The 21005-nt window shown below is 38.5% G+C and overlaps 1 protein-coding gene across 4 annotated transcripts in view; it reads left to right on the forward strand.

The window, feature by feature from the left end:
- The window catches only part of CFAP44 (cilia and flagella associated protein 44), a 133807-nt gene that overhangs the window by 53586 nt on the left and 59216 nt on the right, over positions 1–21005 (forward strand). For 3 of the 4 annotated variants that reach the window (XM_082460119.1, XM_082460118.1, XM_082460120.1), the window contains 2 exons: positions 12719–12880; positions 13935–14165. The exons of the other annotated variant lie outside the window; for it this stretch is intronic. In XM_082460119.1, the coding sequence (XP_082316245.1) occupies positions 12719–12880; positions 13935–14165 (393 nt within the window). The remainder of the gene's footprint in view (positions 1–12718; positions 12881–13934; positions 14166–21005) is intronic. 4 annotated transcript variants of the gene reach the window in all.

Raw genomic sequence — 21005 nt, forward strand, 5'->3', positions numbered from 1 at the left:
TGAGTCAAGATATTCCTTGGATAAGGAATGTTGTTGCTGCCATTGGCTGTATCAGGCAGACAGACAATTGTTAATGGCTCAAGATTCTATAAAAATATTGATGAACTGGTTGTTGGCCAGGGCATCCAGTGCTAAGATGACTACCAGAAGTATCTCCAAATATGTTGACCCTTGGGTCCTGACCTTTATCATGGGTGTCTTGGCTAAGGGATGTAAAACAGCAACTTTCCAGTGGGTTTATCATGCATGATGGTAGTTGATACCATGTGTACAGTGTATGACTGTATATTAATCTTGTATTTTACAACTTTATTCTAATACAGACTTTAGGGTTTTTCTATATATAGTATCATGTCATCTGTAAAAAGTGAGTTTTACTTCTACCCTTCCAATTTGTCTTATTTTTCTTATTTGATTGCTGTGGCTAGGCCTTCCAATACTATGTTAAAAATATTAATAGAATTGGTGAGAGTGGACATCCTTGTCTTTTTCCCGATTTTAGAGGAAAAGCTTACAGTTTTTCACTATTGAGTATGATGATAGCTCTGCATTTGTCATAAACGGCCTTTTTTATGTTGAGGTATGTTCCCTCAATGCCAACATTGATAAATTTTCTTTTTTTATCATGAATGGATGTTGAATTTTGTGAAATGCTTTTTCTGCATCTATTGAGATAATGTGATTTTTATCATTCATTTTGTTAATGTGCTGTATCATATTGATTTTTGTGGATATTGAACCATCCTTGCATCTCTGGAATAAATCCCACTTGATCATGATGTATGATCCTTTTTATATATGATCTTTTCTACATATTGCTGAATTTTGTTTTCTAATATTTTGTTAAGGATTTTTGCTATTGACCTGTAATTTTCTTTTTTTTTGTACTGTATTTGGTTTTGATATCAGGGTAATGGTGGCCTCATAGAATGAATTTGGAAGTGTTCCCTCTTCAATTTTTTGGAACAGTTTGAGAAGGATAGGTATTAGATCTCTTTATATATTTGGTAGAATTCTCCTGTGAAGTGGGAAGTCCCAGATGCATATATGTTAATGAATGTTATATTCTCTTCTTGTATTGATCCCTTTATCACTGCATAATGCCCTTCTTTGTCTTTTGTATAAAATTTGTTTTAAAGTCTACTTTGTCCTATATGAGTATTGCTACCCCAGCTTTCTTGTCATTTCCATTTGCATGAAATATATTTACCCCTCATTTTCAGTCTCTGTGTGTCTTTAGCTTTGAAGTGAGTCTTTTGTAAGCAGCATATGGATGGGTCTTTTCTTTAAAAACCCAATGAGCCACCCATAATTCTTTGTTGAAGTATTTGGTCCATTGACATTTAAAGTAATTATTTATAGGCATGTACTTACTGCTATTTTGTTACTTGTTTTCTGGCTGTTTTTGTAGTTCTTCTGTGTTCTTTTAGTTTCTTCACTTGTGGTTCATCCTGTTTGGGAATCTCTGTGCTTCCTGTACCTGGATATCTATTTCCTTCTGCAGGTTTGGGAAGTTTTCAGCCATAATTTCATCAAATAGATTTTCAACTCCTTTCTCTCTTTCTCTTCTCCTTCTGGGATCTCTATAATGGGAATGTTAGTATGCTTGATGGTGTCCCTTGAGGTCCCTTAAACTATCCTCATTTTAAAAATTTGTTTTTCTTTTTGCTGTTCTGATTGGGTGATTTCCATTATTCTACCTTCAAGATCACTTATGCTTTCTTCTGTACCACTTAGTTTGCTCTAATTCCTTCTAGTGTGTTTTCCATTTGTTACTGTATTCTTCAGCTCTGATTATTTTTTATATTTTTCTAGTTTTGTTAAAATTCTCACGTGTTCATCTATTCTTTTTTCAAATTCAGTTAGCATACTTATTACTAATGCTTTGAGCTCTTTATCTGGTAAATTGTTTCTGTTTCATTAATTGTGTTGTTTTTTTCAGGGTTTCTTTCCCTTGTTCTTTTGTTTGTAACAAATTCCTCTGTCCTCTCATTTTGTTTAACTTTCTCTGTCTCTACTCCTACTTTTTCCAAAATTTCACACTGGTTTTTTGTGTCGTATGAATGACAGATCTTCCGTATTTTCTAGCTTAAAAAAATCTCTCCAGGCTGTATTTTACAGATTTCTTCTCATATTTTGTACTGACTAGTAATCTCTTCAGTTATCTGGTGTTAAAGCCATCCTTTGTGATCTTATTTTCAACTTCTGTATTTTTTAGTTCTTGAAGTTTTATTTGGTTGTTTTTCATATTTGTTTTGTTAGTTTTATATTTTTTGTTCCCTGTGGATACTTCTATATTCCTTTAAATATAGTAAGCATAATTGTTTTTTGGGCTGAGTCTGATAATTTCAACATCTGAAGTCTTTTTTTTTTTTTTAAACATCTTTATTGAAGTATAATTGCCTTACAATGGTGTGTTAGCTTCTGCTTTATAACAAAGTGAATCAGTTATACACATACAATATGTTCCCATTTCTCTTCCCTCTTGCATCTCCCTCCCTCCCACCCTCCCCATCCCACCCCTCTAGGTGGTCACAAAGCACCGAGCTGATCTCCCTGTGCTATGTGGCTGCTTCCCACTAGTTATCTATTTTACATTTGGTAGGGTATATATGTCCATGACACTCTCTTACCCTGTCACATCTCACCCCACCCCCTCCCCATATCCTCAAGTCCATTCTCTAGTAGGTCTGTGTCTTTATTCCCGTCTTGCCACTAGGTTCTTCATGGCCTTTTTTTTTTCCTTAGATTCCGTATATATGTGTTAGCATACTGTATTTGTTTTTCTCTTTCTGACTTACTTCACTCTGTATGACAGACTCTAACTCCATCCACCTCTTTACAAATATCTCCATTTCATTTCTTTTTATGGCTGAGTAATATTCCATTGTATATATGTGCCACATCTTCTTTATCCATTCATCTGTCGATGGACACTTAGGTTGCTTCCATGTCCTGGCTATTGTAAATAGAGCTGCAATGAACATTTTGGTACATGACTCTTTTTGAACTATGGTTTTCTCAGGGTATATGCCCAGTAGTGGGATTGCTGGGTTGTATGGTAGTTCTATTTGTAGTTTTTTAAGGAACCTCCATAGTGTTCTCCATAGTGGCTGTATCAATTTACATTCCCACCAACAGTGCAAGAGTGTTCCCTTTCCTCCACACCCTCTCCAGCATTTATTGTTTCTAGATTTTTTGATGATGGCCATTCTGATTGGTGTGAGATGATATCTCATTGTAGTTTTGATTTGCATTTCTCTAATGATTAATGATGTTGAGCATTCTTTCATGTGTCTGTTGGCAATCTGTATATCTTCTTTGGAGAAATGTCTATTTAGGTCTTCTGCCCATTTTTGGATTGGGTTGTTCGTTTTTTTGTTATTGAGCTGCATGAGCTGCTTGTAAATCTTGGAGATTAATCCTTTGTCAGTTGCTTCATTTGCAAATATTTTCTCCCATTCTGAGGGTTGTCTTTTGGTCTTGTTTATGGTTTCCTTTGCTGTGCAAAAACTTTTAAGCTTCATTAGGTCCCATTTGTTTATTTGTGTTCTTATTTCCATTTCTCTGGGAGCTGGGTCAAAAATAATCTTGCTGTGATGTATGTCGTAGAGTGTTCTACCTATGTTTTCCTCTAAGAGTTTGATAGTGTCTGGCCTTACACTTAGGTCTTTAATCCATTTTGAGTTTATTTTTGTGCATGGTGTCAGTGAGTGTTCTAATTTCATACTTTTACATGTATCTGTCCAATTTTCCCAGCACCACTTATTGAAGAGGCTGTCTTTTCTCCACTGTATATGCTTGCCTCCTTTATCAAAGATAAGGTGACCATATGTGTGTGGGTTTATCTCTGGGCTTTCTATCCTGGTCCATTGATCTATATTTCTGTTTTTGTGCCAGTACCAAACTGTCTTGATTACTGTAGCTTTGTAATATAGTCTGAAGTCAGGGAGCCTGATTCCCCCAGCTCCATTTTTCGTTCTCAAGATTGCTTTGGCTATTCGGGGTCTTTTGTGTTTCCATACAAATTGTGAAATTTTTTGTTCTAGTTCTGTGAAAAATGCCAGTGGTAGTTTGATAGGGATTGCATTGAATCTGTAGATTGCTTTGGGTAGTAGAGTCATTTTCACAATGTTGATTCTTCCAATCCAGGAACATGGTATATCTCTCCATCTATTTGTATCATCTTTAATTTCTTTCATCAGTGTCTTATAATTTTCTGCATACAGGTCTTTTGTCTCCTTAGGTAGGTTTATTCCTAGATATTTTATTCTTTTTGTTGCAATGGTAAATGGGAGTGTTTCCTTAATTTCTCTTTCAGATTTTTCATCATTAGTGTATAGGAATGCAAGAGATTTCTGTGCATTAATTTTGTATCCTGCTACTTTACCAAATTCATTGATTAGCTCTAGGAGTTTTCTGGTAGCATCTTTAGGATTCTCTATGTATAGTATCATGTCATCTGCAAATAGTGACAGCTTTACTTCTTCTTTTCCGATTTGGATTCCTTTTATTTCTTTGTCTTCTCTGATTGCTGTGGCTAACACTTCCAAAACTATGTTGAATAATAGTGGTGAGAGTGGGCAACCTTGTCTTGTTCCTGATCTTAGTGGAAATGGTTTCAGTTTTTCACCATTGAGGACAATGTTGGCTGTGGGTTTGTCATATATGGCCTTTATTATGTTGAGGAAAGTTCCCTCTATGCCTACTTTCTGGAGGGCTTTTATCATAAATGGGTGTTGAATTTTGTCGAAAGCTTTGTCTGCATCTATTGAGATGATCATATGGTTTTTCTCCTTCAATTTGTTAATATGGTGTATCACATTGATTGATTTGCGTATATTGAAGAATCCTTGCATTCCTGGGATAAACCCCACTTGATCATGGTGTATGATCCTTTTAATGTGCTGTTGGATTCTGTTTGCTAGTATTTTGTTGAGGATTTTTGCATCTATGTTCATCAGTGATATTGGCCTGTAGTTTTCTTTCTTTGTGACATCTTTGTCTGGTTTTGGTATCAGGGTGATGGTGGCCTCATAGAATGAGTTTGGGAGTGTTCCTCCCTCTGCAATATTTTGGAAGAGTTTGAGAAGGATAGGTGTTAGCTCTTCTCTAAATGTTTGATAGAATTCACCTGTGAAGCCATCTGGTCCTGGGCTTTTGTTTGTTGGAAGGTTTTTAATCACAGTTTCAATTTCAGTGCTTGTGATTGGTCTGTTCATATTTTCTATTTCTTCCTGGTTCAGTCTCGGCAGTTTGTGCATTTCTAAGAATCTGTCCATTTCTTCCAGGTTGTCCATTTTATTGGCATAGTGTTGCTTGTAGTAATCTCTCATGATCTTTTGTATTTCTGCAGTGTCAGTGGTTACTTCTCCTTTTTCATTTCTAATTCTATTGATTTGAGTCTTCTCCCTTTTTCTCTTGATGAGTCTGGCTAATGGTTTATCAATTTTGTTTATCTTCTCAAAGAACCAGCTTTTAGTTTCATTGATTTTTGCTATTGTTTCCTTCATTTCTTTTTCATTTATTTCTGACCTGATCTTTATAATTTCTTTCCTTCTGCTGGCTTTGGGGATTTTTTGTTCTTCTTTCTCTAATTGCTTTAGGTGCAAGGTTAGGTTGTTTATTCGAGATGTTTCCTGTTTCTTGAGGTAGGCTTGTATTGCTATAAACTTCCCTCTTAGCACTGCTTTTGCTGCGTCCCATAGGTTTTGGGTCGTCGTATCTCCATTGTCATTTGTTTCTAGGTATTTTTTGATTTCCCCTTTGATTTCTTCAGTGATCACTTCGTTATTAAGTAGTGTATTGTGTAGCCTCCATGTGTTTGTATTTTTTACAGATCTTTTCCTGTAATTGATATCTAGTCTCATAGCGTTGTGGTCGGAAAAGATACTTGATACGATTTCAATTTTCTTAAATTTACCAAGGCTTGATTTGTGACCCAAGATATGATCTATCCTGGAGAATGTTCCATGAGCACTTGAGAAAAATGTGTATTCTGTTGTTTTTGGGTGGAATGTCCTATAAATATCAATTAAGTCCATCTTGTTTAATGTATCATTTAAAGCTTGTGTTTCCTTATTTATTTTCATTTCGGATGATCTGTCCATTGGTGAAAGTGGGGTGTTAAAGTCCCCTACTATGATTGTGTTGCTGTCGATTTCCCCTTTTATGGCTGTTAGTATTTGCCTTATGTATTGAGGTGCTCCTATGTTGGGTGCATAAATATTTACAATTGTTATACCTTCCTCTTGGATCGATCCCTTGATCATTATATAGTGTCCTTCTTTGTCTCTTGTAATAGTCTTTATTTTAAAGTCTATTTTGTCTGATATGAGAATTGCTACTCCAGCTTTCTTTTGATTTCCATTTGCATGGAATATCTTTTTCCATCCCCTCACGTTCAGTCTGTATGTGTCTCTAGGTCTGAAGTGGGTCTCTTGTAGACAGCATATATATGGGTCTTGTTTTTGTATCCATTCAGCCAGCCTGTGTCTTTTGGTGGGAGCATTTAATCCATTTACATTCAAGGTAATTATCGATATGTATGTTCCTATTCCCATTTTCTTAAATGTTTTGGGTTTGTTATTGTAGATGTTTTCCTTCTCTTGTGTTTCTTGCCTAGAGAAGTTCCTTTAGCATTTGTTGTAAAGCTGGTTTGGTGGTGCTGAACTCTCTCAGCTTTTGCTTGTCTGTAAAGGTTTTAATTTCTCCATCGAATCTGAATGAGATCCTTGCTGGGTAGAGTAATCTTGGTTGTAGGTTTTTCTCCTTCATCACTTTAAGTATATCCTGCCACTCCCTTCTGGCTTGCAGAGTTTCTGCTGAGAGATCAGATGTTAACCTTATGGGGATTCCCTTGTGTGTTATTTGTTGTTTTTCCCTTGCTGCCTTTAATATGTTTTCCTTATATTTAATTTTTGACAGTTTGATTAATATGTGTCTTGGCGTGTTTCTCCTTGGGTTTATCCTGTATGGGACTCTCTGTGCTTCCAGGACTTGATTAACTATTTCCTTTCCCATATTAGGGAAGTTTTCAACTATAATCTCTTCAAATATTTTCTCAGTTCCTTTCTTTTTCTCTTCTTCTTCTGGGACCCCTATAAATCGAATGTTGGTGCGTTTAATGTTGTCCCAGAGGTCTCTGAGACTGTCCTCAGTTCTTTTCATTCTTTTTTTCTTTATCCTGCTCTGTAGTAGTTATTTCCACCATTTTATCTTCCAGGTCACTTATCCTTTCTTCTGCCTCAGTTATTCTGCTATTGATCCCATCTAGAGTATTTTTAATTTCATTTATTGTGTTTTTCATCATTGCTTGGTTCCTCTTTAGTTCTTCTACGTCCTTGTTAAATGTTTCTTGCATTTTGTCTATTCTATTTCCAAGATTTTGGATCATCCTTACTATCATTATTCTGAATTCTTTTTCGGGTAGACTACCTATTTCCTCTTCATTTGTTAAGTCTGGTGTGTTTTGACCCTGCTCCTTCATCTGCTGTGTGTTTTTCTGTCGTCTCATTTTGCTTATCTTACTGTGTTTGGGGTCTCCTTTTCACAGGCTGCAGGTTTGTAGTTCCCGTTGTTTTTGGTATCTGTCCCCAGTGGCTAAGGTTGGTTCAGTGGGTTGTGTAGGCTTCCTGGTGGAGGGAACTAGTGCCTGAGCTCTGGTGGATGAGGCTGGATCTTGTCTTTCTGGTGGGCACGTCCACGTCTCGTGGTGTATTTTGGGGTGTCTGTGGCCTTATTATGATTTTAGGCAGCCTCTCTGCTAATGGATGGGGCTGTGTTCCTGTCTTGCTAGTTGTTTGGCATATGGTGTCCAGCACTGTAGCTTGCTGGTCGTTGAGTGAAGCTGGGTCTTGATATTGAGATGGAGATCTCTGAGAGATTTTTGCCGTTTGGTATTACGTGGAGCTGGGAGGTCTCTTGTGGACCAGTGTCCTGAAGTTGGCTCTCCCACCTCAGAGGCACGGCCCTGATGCCTGGCTGGAGCACCAAGAGCCTTTCGTCCACACGGCTCAGAGTAAAAGGGAGAAAAAATAGAAAGAAAGAAAGAAAGAGGCTATAATATAGTGAAATAAAATAAAGCTATTATAAAGCAAAGCTATACAGACAAAATCTCACCCAGAAGCATATACATATACACTCACAAAAAAAAAAAGGAAAAGGGGAAAAATTAATATATCGTGCTCCCAAAGTCCACCTCCTGAATTTGGGATGATTCGTTGTCTATTCAGGTATTCAACAGATGCAGGCACATCAAGTTGTTTGTGGAGTTTTAATCCGCTGCTTCTGAGGCTGCTGGGAGAGATTTCCTCTTCTCTTCTCTGTTCGCACAGCTCCTGGGGTTCAGCTTTGGATTTGGACCCGCCTCTGCGTGTAGGTCGCCTGAGGTCGTCTATTCCCCGCCCAGACAGGACGGGGTTAAAGGAGCAGCTGCTTCGGGGGCTCTGGCTCACCCAGGCCGCAGGGAGGGAGGGGTACAGAGGAGGTGGGGCGAGCCTGCGGCAGAGGCCGCGAGACGTTGCACCAGCCTGAGGCGCGCAGTGCGTTCTCCCGGGGAAGTTGTCCCTGGATCACGGGACCCTGGCAGTGGCGGGCTGCACAGGCTCCCGGGAGGGGCGGTGTGGAGAGTGACCTGTGCTCGCACACAGGCTTTTTGGAGGCGGCAGCAGCAGCCCCAGCGTCTCACGCCCGTCTCTGGGGTCCGCGCTGATCGCCGCGGCTCGCGCCCGTCTCTGGAGTTCGTTTAGGCGGCGCTCTGAATCCCCTCTCCTTGCGCGCCGCGAAACAAAGAGGCAAGAAAAAGTCTCTTGCCTCTTCGGCAGCTGCAGACTTTTTCCCGGACTCCCTCCCGGCTAGCTGTGGTGCGCTAACCCCTTCAGGCTGTGTTCACGCTGCCAACCCCAGTCCTCTCCCTGCGATCCGACCGGAGCTGAGCCTCAGCTCCCAGCCCCGCCCGCCCCGGCGGGTGAGCAGACAAGCCTCTCGGGCAGGTGAGTGCTGGACGGCACCGCTCCTCCGTGTGGGAATCTCTCTGCTTTGCCCTCCGCACCCCTGTGGCTGCACTCTCCTCCGTGGCTCTGAAGCTTCCCCTCTCTGCCACCCACAGTCTCTGCCCGCGAAGGGGCTTCCTAGTGCGTGGAAATCTTTCCTCCTTCACAGCTCTCTCCCACTGGTGCAGGTGCCGTCCCTATTCTTTTGTCTCTGTTATTTCTTTTTTCTTTTGCCCTACCCAAGTACGGGGGGAGTTTCTTGCCTTTTTGGAGGTCGGACGTTTTCTGCCAGCGTTCAGTGGGTGTTCTGTAGGAGCAGTTCCACGTGTAGATGTACTTCTACTGTATCTGTGGGAAGGAAGGTGATCTCCACGTCTTACTCTTCCGCAATCTTCTCTCCTCTCCCCTGAAGTCTTTATGGATTTTTTTTTGGTATTTGTTTTGTTGACTCTCACTCCTGATGTCTTATTTCTAATGTGTCTGGTTATTTTATCTTCACGGATATGGATTGATCATATCTTCACTGAATGAATAAATGAATACCCTTTTCTGTACTCGAAAAAATTCTATTCTGAGGAGAAAAGTGTGAAAGGATACACATCAGCTTCGTAGCATTCATTGTATCTGTTTGGGGTCAGGGAGAGAAGTATAATAGTTAACTTTTATTTCATTTGTGGCAATATTTATGTATTACTTTTATGACTTGGCTCATAAAATAGAAACACAGCTCCTCTGAGGCTCTTATAACTTAGCTATATCACCTTCTATCTTTTTATATTGCTGTTATCTTCTGACCACCTGGTCAAGCCTGCCCCTTTATTAAAATTTTGAGAATATGGTTATCTTTCTCTTTATCCAAAGTGTAAACAATTATCCTGAATGATATTAACACCATGTGCCTAGTCGATCAAATCACATCAGCCTCTGAGCTTCTTGACCTCTTCATTTCCCATGACCTTTACAGTTTATCCACACACTTTCACAGCCACCCACTGGGCACTACTACCACCAGTTTATTAGTTTACTAGGGCTTCCATAACAAAATACCACAGTCTGGGTGGCTTAAAGAACAGGAATTTATTTTCTCACAGTTTTTTAGGCTAGAAGTTTAAGATCAAGGTGCTGACAGGTTTGATTTCTTCTGAGACCTCTCTCCTTGGCTTGCAGATGGCCACCTTCTCACTGTGTCCTCACATGATTGTCCCTCTGTGTCCTAATCTCCCCTTCTTACAAGGACACCAGTCCTATTGGATTAGGACCCACCCTAACAACTGTATTGTAACATAATTACCTGCTTAAAGGCCCCATCTCCAAATACAGTCACATTCTGTGATACTGGGGGTTAGGACTTCTGCATAAGAATTTGGGGGGCCATGATTCAGACTACAGTGTCTTGTAAGAACTCAACTTTAAAAGTCAACTCTTCAGATATCTCACATTCTAACCTCAACCTCTCTTCTGTCCAGCCTGTTAACTTAGCTACTTCTGTTCTACTTGTTCTCTGAAGTCACAGGCACCCCTTGTTCATTCACCATTTGCTTTCCCTCACTCATTAGTCCATTCTTGTCTTAAGTTCCCCCTATATCTGGCTTAAATGTCATGATTCTTTTCAGTAGGGTTCAATAGCACTCTTCTAATGCCTTGAGCTCCCTTCTCTTTTTTTCATACACTTCTGGCAAAAATCCATCCCTGAATGCCCCCAACTGATTTATATTTGCCTACAGTGATTACCAAGGGCAGCTGGAGATAGTCATACATCAGGGAAGATTAGCTTCTCCATAATTTAGTGACTCTAATGGCCTCAACACAACTCATGGTATGGCTTAGCAATCCTATGACATTGTTCTTATCAACTCTCTCTTTCACCCACAATGAACACTTAAAAACGCCTCCTCTCCTCAAAGCTTCAAGCCTCCCACTAGCTCGCTCACTCTCATTCTCAGCATCACTTATTTCGTAGAGTAGGAGGTCTCTGCCAGGAACTCCTTTACCTTCCCACTACCAAACGTAAAATTCTGTTACCTCTTCATGTACCTGCTCCTCTTCCCTTTTTTTTTTTTTTTTTTTTTTTAACAATAGAGGTGCTGTGTGCCTTCCTACTTGAGGCCAATTCTCCCTTATGACCTTTGGATTCTACTCCCACTTTTTTCAACATTTCACACATTTATTTTCTCTTTTCTGTCATATAAATTTAACCTTACCTGTTAAATGGATTATTTCCATCAGTATTTAAATATATTCAAGACTCTCTCATGTATAAAAAATAAATTCCTTGACTTCATGTTCTCTTCCAGTCACTGCTCCATCTTTCTCCTCCCAGTTTTCTTAAGGCGATTGTTTATTCCCACGAACTGCATTTCCTTACACCTACTCCTTCCTTTACACATTCTTACGAGTTTCTTTTGTCTCGTAATTCCACCAGATCAGCTCTTCTAAAGATACCGGTGGTATCCATTTAACAGTTTTAGTTCTTATATTCTTGCCCTCTTAGCCTCAATTGACCTTGTTGACCCTCACTTCCTCTTTGAAATACCATCTTTCTTTGATTTGGGGGACATTATACTCTCCTTGTTCCTTCTCTTACATCTTGTCACTCCTTCTCAGTCTCCCTCACTCAGCCATTGAGTGTTGTTTCCCCAAGGCTCTGTCCCAGTCTCTCCTCTCACTCTGTTCTCTTCACCTAGGTGATACCACCAAGGCCACAACTTTTTTAAAAGCCCAAATATGCCACAGGATATTTGCACATGGTATGTCCTTTACATAGCATGCTCCCTCAAACCCTCCCCTAAGTCATTATAAAAATATCTTCTACTCATCCTTCACCTTGAAACTTAGGTACCACCTTCTCAGGAAGCCTTGTACAACCTCCTTACTCTTGCGGTACCTCTGCAACACTTATTGCGGTTATAATTTGCATTTATTTATATGAGTTGTTAAATGACAGGTTCTCCCATTGGAGGTAAGCTTCATAATGGCAGAGGCAATCCCTATTTTTCTTATTATAATTTTGCCTCTAGCCCTCTACAAAATTCTGAACACATAATAGGTGTATAATAAGTATAGAATAAAATAACTGAATGAATAAACATTTCGAATAAACATTTTGAATAACGTTTCTGTAGACTATCAAGATGGGGATTTCCCACACATGGTTAAATACATGATTTTGGACTGGACTAGAGAGATTAATCTGGAGTCTAATTGCTTGTGAGTGGTAATGAAGCCTTGATCGGCTATAACATTTCCCAGGGCATGTTTATGGAGAGAAAGAAGAAGAGGGACGTGAACAAAAATCTTGGGGACATCCACATTAAATGAACTCAGGCAGAGAGAGGATGATCCATCAAGGGAGGCTGAGGTTGTATATGCCATTCACGTACTACGGATTTTCCTTGGCAGTCCTAATTTTAATATTCTGCCCTTTGGGCTAACATTTCACAACCAGATTTTTGGCTCAGAAACTATGGCATCTATAAGGGAAATGAATCTAAATCTAATTTTAACACTTAGCTTATTAATTAATAATGATATAATTGTACTAATAATTGTGTATAGTGATTAATAAGATTGACTAAGTTCCTCACTGTGGTTATTACTGGTAATAAGCATCTTTAAAAAATGGCTAATATACATAGCAATTATAGTTTGCCTGGTTTAAAATCTTTTTGAACTGTGCTTCTAAAAATTTGCCTAAATGTAAATGATATGTTTTAATTTTTTTTTAGCCTGAAAGTACTTTACTGATTATTTGTGAGAATGGCTATGTTCTTGAAGCTCCATTTCCAACTATAAAGGAGGAGGAGGAGGACCATGATGTAGTTTCCTATGAAATCAAAGACATGTGTATAAAATGTTTCCATTTCTCAAGTGTCAAATCTAAGATTCTGGTATGAAATACCCTTGAAGCATTGTCTTCTAATTTTTTTTCTTTCTTAGAATATAAAATATCCTGTGTTAAGTGCTGGGAAAATACGAAGAAGAATAAGACATAGACTTTTACTTTAAGGAGCTTATTTGGTAGAAAGCAGCTTATTGTATTAGAAGGTGGTAATGAGTAGATATTAAAATCACAGTGCAAAGAAAAGAATTTTAGGGGCACGCAGAGGAAAGAATATATGATTCTTATAGAGGAGTGAGAGGAGGTCAAGGATGACTTCATGGAGGTGATATTTAGTATTTAAAGAATGGGAAGGATTTTGACAGGTTGAAAATGAGGAGGAAGGCAATAAAAGCTGGGAGAACATCCTGAGGGAAGGCAGAGTTGCAAGAGTTTGGGTGTTTTCGAGAAATGAAGAATGGACCATGAGGCAGAGGGATGCAATTTGTGGAGGGGTGTGACAGGAGTCTATGACCACATGGAACCCCTTAAATATTAGCCAAGATGTTTTAATTTAATTTTTGGGCCATTGGAATCCATTTTGAATTTTTGAGGAGGAGATTGATGTGATGAGATCATATAAATTTGGAAGTTAATTCTAAGAGGTAAATGGAATAAAGAGGTAAAAGATGGGAGGTAGGGATGCCAGTGCTAGGGGGCTTTTGCAATAGCCAGTTGATAGAGGCTGAGGGCCTAAATCGCTGTACCGCTAAAGATAGAAACAGCTTCCCTCGTGGACTATTTCAATCCACCAAATTCATGGATTGACAGTGATAGGCTCTGAGAGAAACTATATTTAACTTCTCTATTAGGAAAAAAAAGGCAAAATAATTTCTGTAAAACCAGGGTAAATGGGAGTTATGCAGAAAGTCATTCCAATGATTTGAAAATTTTAACAATAAAAATATATTCCCAACTTGATAATAATCTTTAAATGACATTATTTGTTACATTAGAGCTGTGAATTTTTCTAGGACTCTATCTTCCTCCTACTTTCTTTAATAATAGTGTGAATGAATGAATGAATTACAGTTTTTTTAATCTCAATATCTCTTTTGCACAAGAGATTAATAGAAATTGCAAAGAGAAAGAAACAAAAGGAGTTGAAGGAGAAGGAAAAGGAAGAAAGGAGGAAAAGCCTAGAAGCAGAGATGGGAGAAGATGGAGAAAAGGAACTCCAGGGGGAAGAAGAAGAAGAAGAGGAAGAGCCATTACCCGAAATCTTTATTCCTTTAACCCCCTGTCACATCCTCTGTGGATTTTACTCTGGGCCAGGGAAGTTCTGGGTTTCTTTGGTAAGTAATAATGTAATAAATTTTGATCTCAACCCTAATCTAATATAGGTATTATTTTCCATCACTTTCTTACTTCCTTACTCTATGGTAAGACTCCAGCTGTTAACTACTACTGAAGGTGTGAATTTTGATGAATGAATGTGAGTTTGTTTTTATATCATCTTAATATGTTTTATATGTCTACTTATTGTATCTGTTATCTGCGACAATCACATGTTTCAGAAGGTCAAAGGGGAGGAGAATCAAAGGTAGAAGGGCAAAGGGCTAAGGGGTATTCCAGCTGTGTTTGTCATTTTAAAATTTTGAATATGATGGCAGCACAGTCCACTGGACTTTTGCTTACCTTTCATTATCTACAACTATGCTGTGTGGCTGCATGGAAGTCTGGGAAAATGACTGTTTTTAGATGGTCACGTTGCCACCCTGAGTGAAATTGGGACTTGGCTAATAAGGAAGAAGAGAAAAATGCGAGGCAAGTACCTGCGAATGTTACAATAATGTGACAATTACATCCCCTAATTATATATTTTCTATTCTTATAAAATATTTTATTGATCTATTGCAAAGCAAGATTTCCTTCATTATGAATTTATCACAAATTTCAATTCCATTCACCAAAAAAGTAATAATTGACATAAAAGTATATGTGAAAGACTATCTCCAATTCGTAAGTGGTATCAGATCTTTGGCCAGGCCAGGAGACTGCCTAGCTGAGTACTGTTGCTATAAGGAGTGATGAGAGTTAACTCCACTCCTCTTCAGCATTTCTTAGAAATATATCTTTGATAGCAACTTCTAAGGAGACAAGCAGCAAGAAGGATAGAAAGTAGTGATGGAGGCACCTTAGGATTCCATGTAGTAGTGCCTTGAGCTTTTATCTTCTCTGCTTTATGAAACAATTATCGATGGCTACTGTTGTGTGGGGTTCACGGGGTAAAGGAATAATTAAGACATGATCCTGCCTTCTGAAAGTTCCCTCATATCATGAGGGAGAGAGGCGCAGAAACAATTGTACAGTAATATAAGAGAGTTCTAGTGTCCTTGAAACATATGTAAGAATTATTAATTATTTAACAAGCATATTTAATGCTTACCTTTAGGGGTGCCAGATAAGTATTACATGGGACATACTTACACTAAAAACATATTTGTTGTTTATCTGAAATTCAAATTAACTGTGCATCCTGCATTTAAAAACTTTTTTCCTGGTTTTACTGAGATATCATTGACATGCAGGATTGTGTAATTTAAGGTATATAGCATAATGATTTGACTTGCATGTATCATGAAATGATTACCACAATAAGTTTAGTTAACATTCATTCTGTATTTTTATTTGCTAAATCTGGAAACCTGCTTATTCTATACCAGGCACCATTCTAAGTGACCACCCTATAAAATAAGCGCTCTTCATAATTTGCATTTTACATAAGAAGAAACCAAGGAGTGGAGAGGCTAGGTAACTTACCTGAGGTTGTATAATTAATGAGAGGTGGAACCAGGACCTGGACTCAGGCAGTCTGGGTCTAGAGTCCACACTCTTAACCATTAAACTACACCAGCATACAAGGTCAAGGCATAGTTCAGAAGAAGTGACACTAACCCTGCTTGACTCAACTATTTGCCAACTCTGTGCCTGCATCCAAGCAGATGCTGCAGAAAACCAGTCTCATTCTGAAGGCACGACCACAGTTCTCAAATCAGCACTCACAGTGCAAGCTGGTTCTACTGCCCAGCCATGTTCACTTTCCCACTTTCCAAATTATCGCTTTGATTCTTCTCCCATCAATCATTTTGTACCTTCCCTCAATTTCTAATGATAACCTTATCTCACATTTCTTTTCTGTTTTCTTTTTCTTTCTTTTTTTTTTTTTGGCCCCACTGAGCGGCTTACAGGATCTTAGTTCCCCAACCAGGGATTGAACCCAGGCCCCGGCAGTGAAAGCACAGAGTTCTAACCACTGGACCGCCAAGGAATTCCCATCTCACATTTCACTGAGAAAATAAAATAAAAACAATCAGATGGAATTTCCTTATCTTGTCTTAATGAGATCTAATGTCCTATGGAGATCCATACACGTTTGTCTGCTATTGGTGAATGGTCCCCTGCAACTTTCCAAGGACACTGTTCCAAATGGCCTCTTGATCCCATCCCCTCTCACTTTCTCAAAGATTTTACTCCTGAAATAAACTAGCTGGTCTCCTGTATCTTCAACCTCTCTCTGTTTACTCAGTTCTTATTGTCAGCACATAAACATGCTCCTAGTACTTAAATTTGTTTCTTTCACATCTCTTTTCTTCTCATCCACTGCTCCTTTATAGGAAAACTTGAAAGAGTTGTCTGTAGTCACTGGCTTCATTTCTTCACCTCCTATTTGGTTTTTAACACATTCCAGTCAGGTTTCTAGCTCCACCACTTCAAGTCATCAAAGATTTTCCTACTGCCAAGCTCAGTGGTCACTTCTCTGTCCATTTGACCTCTCCAAAACATTTGATAAAGTTAACCCTCCATTCTTCTTAAAGCATTTTCTTTTTTGGCTTCCATGACACCACCATCTGCTGGCCACTCCTTTTCAGCCTCTTTTGCTGCCTTCTTATATGTTGAACTAGCTTTGAACTTCGAAGTACTCTAGGATGTGGTCTTGGGTGCCCTCTTTCTTGCTAGATGATTTTATCTAGTCCCAAGATTTTAAATATCAAATATATGCCAATAAATTTCATTTTTATCTCTAGTCTTGACCTCTCCTCTCATATTCGGACTTGTATGTCCAACTTGACATCACTACTTGGCTCCTCAAAATGGACATGCCCAAAATATAACTTTTTTAAAAAAAAATTTTATTTATTTTTATTTTGGCTGCTCTGGGTTTTAGTCACGGCACATGGAATCTTTAGTTGCGGCATGTGGGATCTTTAGTTGCGGCACGTGGGATCTTTAGTTGTGGCATGTGGGATCTTTAGTTGCGGCACGTGGGATCTTTAGTTGTGGCATGTGGACTTCTTAGTTGTGGTGTGTGGACTTCTTAGTTGCGGCATGCATGCAGGTTCTAGTTCCCCAACCAGGGATCGAACCTGGGCCCCCTGCATTGGGAGCACAGAGTCTTACCCACTGTACCACCAGGGAAATCCCCAAAATATAACTTTTAAATCACACTTGCCCTGTGCAAACCTGCTCCATCTCCATCTCAGTAAATGGGACAACCATCCGTCCAGTTACTAAGCCAAAACTCAGAGTTGTTAATGACTCTTTTCTTTCCTTTACCTTTGATATTCTTATTTCAAAGTACGTCTTTTGTAAGCAGTACATGGTTAGGCTTTTCTTTTTAATCCTGTAGTAAAATCTTTATTTTAATAGAACACTGTGTCCTTTTATATTTAATGTAATGGCTAATATAGTTTAGATTAAATCTACCATCTTATTATTTCTGTTTATCACACCAATTCTACATTTGGTTTTTCACCTTCTATCAGATGATTAGGTAGTTTTTCCCCCAATTTTCCTCCTCTATTAGGTTATTAGTTATACATTTTTTTTTACTATTTTGTTTTTAGTGGTGATGCTAAAGGTCATAGTATATATCCTTAATTTAATATAATTTGATACAAATTTATTCTTTTACTAGCTCTAGAGAAAAAAGATCTTAGGGCACTTTAGTGTTGTGTATCCTCCCCCTCACCTCATTGTCACATTTTATATATATATATATACACACACACACACACACACACACACACACACACACATATATGTATATATAAGTTTTGGGGTTTTTTTTGCCTTATAGTGCCTATTTTGCCTTTAAAACTTTTAGTTCTTCTGTATATTTTCTTTTTAAAACTTTGATATCTTCTTATCATCTTTTGTCTTCCATTCTGCCATCTATATCTTTTTTTTTTTTAATTTATTTTGGCTGCATTGGGTTTTTGTAGCTGTGCGGGGGCTACTCTTCGTTGCGGTGCGCGGGCTTCTCGTTGTGGTGGCTTCTCTGTTGCAGAGCATATCTTCTAGGTGCGTGGGCTTCAGTAGTTGTGGCACGCAGGCTCAGTAGTTGTGGTTTGCGGGCTCTAGAGCACAGGCTCAGTAGTTGTGGTGCACGGGCTTAGTTGCTTCACGGCATGTTGGATCTTCCTGGACCAGGGATCGAACCTGTGTCCCCTACATTGGCAGGCAGATTCTTAACCACTGCGCTACCAGGGACGCCCCATGTACATCTTTTTATTGTTATTTTTTGTAACCTATGCATCTTTTTTTCTCTTGTTGCTTTGAAGATTTTGTGTTAAAAGGTGTAACTTCTTTATTGTTTTATTGAAGTACAGTTGATTTACAGTGTTGTGCCAGTCTCTGCTGTACAGCAACGTGACTCAGTTATACACATGCAGACTTTTTTTTTTCATATTCTTTTCCATTATGGTTTATCACAGGATATTGAATATAGTTCCCTGTGCTATACAGTAGGACCTTGTTGTTATCCATCCTATATATAATAGTTTACATCTGCTAATCCCACACTCCCAGTCCTTTCCTCTCCCACCCTCCTCCCACTTGGCAACTACAAGTCTGATCTCTATGTCTGTGAGTCTGTTTCTGTTTTGTAGCTAGGTTCATTTGTGCCATATTTTAGATTCCACATATAAGTGATATCATATGGTATTTGTCTTTCTCTTTTTGACTTACTTCAGTTAGTATGATAATCTCTAGTTTCACCCATGTTGCTGTAAATGGCATTATTTCATTCTTTTTTGTGGCCGAGTAGTATTCCACTGTATATATGTACCACATCTTCTTTATCCATTCATCTGTCAATGGACATTTAGGTTGTTTCCATGTTTGGGCTATTGTGAATAGTGCTGCTATGAACATAGGGGTGCATGTATCTTTTGAATTATAGTATTGTCTGTGTATATGCCCAGGAGTGGGATTGCTGGATCATATGGTAATTCTATTTTTAGTTTTCTGAGCAACCTCCATACTGTTTTCCATAGTGGCTGCCCCAACTTACATTTCCACCAACAGTGTAGGAGGGTTCCCTTTTCTCCACACCCTCTCTAGCATTTGTTATTCATAGACTTTTTAATGATGGCCATTCTGACAGGTGTGAGGTGGTACCTCACTGTAGTTTTGATTTGCATTTCTCTAGTAATTAGTGATGTTGAGCATCTTTTCATGTGCCTGCTAGCCATCTGTATGTCTTCTTTGGAGAAATGTCTATTTAGGTCTTCTGCCCATTTTTTGATTGGGTTGTTTGTTTTTTTGTTGTTGAGTTGTATGAGCTGTTTGTATATTTTGGAGATTAAGCCCTTGTCTGTCACATCATTTGCAAATATTTCCTCCCATTCCATAGGTTGTCTTTTTTTTTTTTTATGGTTTCCTTTGTTGTGCAAAAGCTTGTAAGTTTGATTAGGTCCCATTTGTTATTTTTGTTTTTATTTCTGTCGCCTTGGGAGACTGACCTAAGAAAACATTGGTATGATTTATGTCAGAGAATGTTTTGCTTATGCTCTCTTCTAGGAGTTTTATGGTGTAATGTTAAAAGGTGTAAATTCTTCATATATCTTGCTTGTGGGTCATTGCATTTCTTGTACTTCAACACATTTGTATTCAGTTTTAGAAAATTCTCAGACATTTATCGACCACAATATTGCTTCTGGTCCATATTTTTAGTTTCTTCTTGTGGGATTCTAATTTTGTGTATATTAATCATTATCATTATGTCCCATGTAGATCTTACACTCCTTTTAAAAAATTTTTACATCTGTATTTTCTCTCTCCTGCCTTACTCTATTTTTTCTGATTCTGTTCCAGCTTCATAACTCTAGTTTTAGCTGTGTCTAGTTGCTTTTAAACCAATCTATTGAATTCTAACTTTTGTCATTTTATTTTTCAGTTCTAGAATTTTAATTTTTTCCATTATCTACTTTTTTATAGATCCTAATTGACTTCTTTCTGTATTTCCTTCAAAGTCCTTAAATATATTAATCAGAGTTATTTTGAAGTCCATTTTGAAAACACCTCTATCTCTATTTCTTGTACTTTAGTTTCTTTGGTCTGTTTTTTCTTTTGGTTTTCAATCAAGACTTTTCTTTGTTCGTATACCTAGTTTTTTTTTTTTTAATTGAATGCTGGATCTTGTCTGTGAAAAACCGTAGCATCAGCTTGAGTCTCTGTATATTGCTATTGTCTCCTGGAATTTATTTTTGGTTCTGGAAAGCAACTAGAAATCCTAGATCAGTTTCATCCAGTCAGTGATGAGATGACTTGAAATTAGGTTTTACTTCCTACGAGGGCCAGTCTATTTCTGGTTTATCCATACGTTGGGATATAGTGCTCCAGGGTTGCAATGGAAAGCCCAGTGGAAGGTGTGTTTACAATGGCTCCTTCTTCTTGGAGGACCCTGGGAATTCTTTGCCTTTCCCTAAGCCCATGACACTACAGATTGCTCTGCTCAACTTCTTAACCTCTCAGCTGCTACTTTCAGAACTGGCAGTTGCCTTAGGGAGAAAAAAAATCTCCTAGACTGGAAATCTCTGAAAACCATGATCTACAAAACTCTATTGTTAAATACTGCTTATGCCGAATAATCCTTAAAATAAAATGGAATTCAGTATGTAGATAGAAATGATATCTCTCCTGTATTGTCTTTTTTTAATATTTATTTATTTAATTAAAAAAATTTTTTTTAATATTTATTTTTGACTGTGTTGGGTCTTCGTTTCTGTGCGAGGGCTTTCTCTAGTTGCGTCAAGTGGGGGCCACTCTTCATCGCGGTGCGCGGGCCTCTCACTATCGCAGCCTCTCTTGTTGCGGAGCACAGGCTCCAGACACGCAGGCTCAGTAGTTGT

The sequence above is a fragment of the Balaenoptera physalus genome (genome assembly GCF_965194825.1).
Source record: "Balaenoptera physalus genome assembly, chromosome: 4".
NCBI lineage: Eukaryota > Metazoa > Chordata > Mammalia > Artiodactyla > Balaenopteridae > Balaenoptera > Balaenoptera physalus.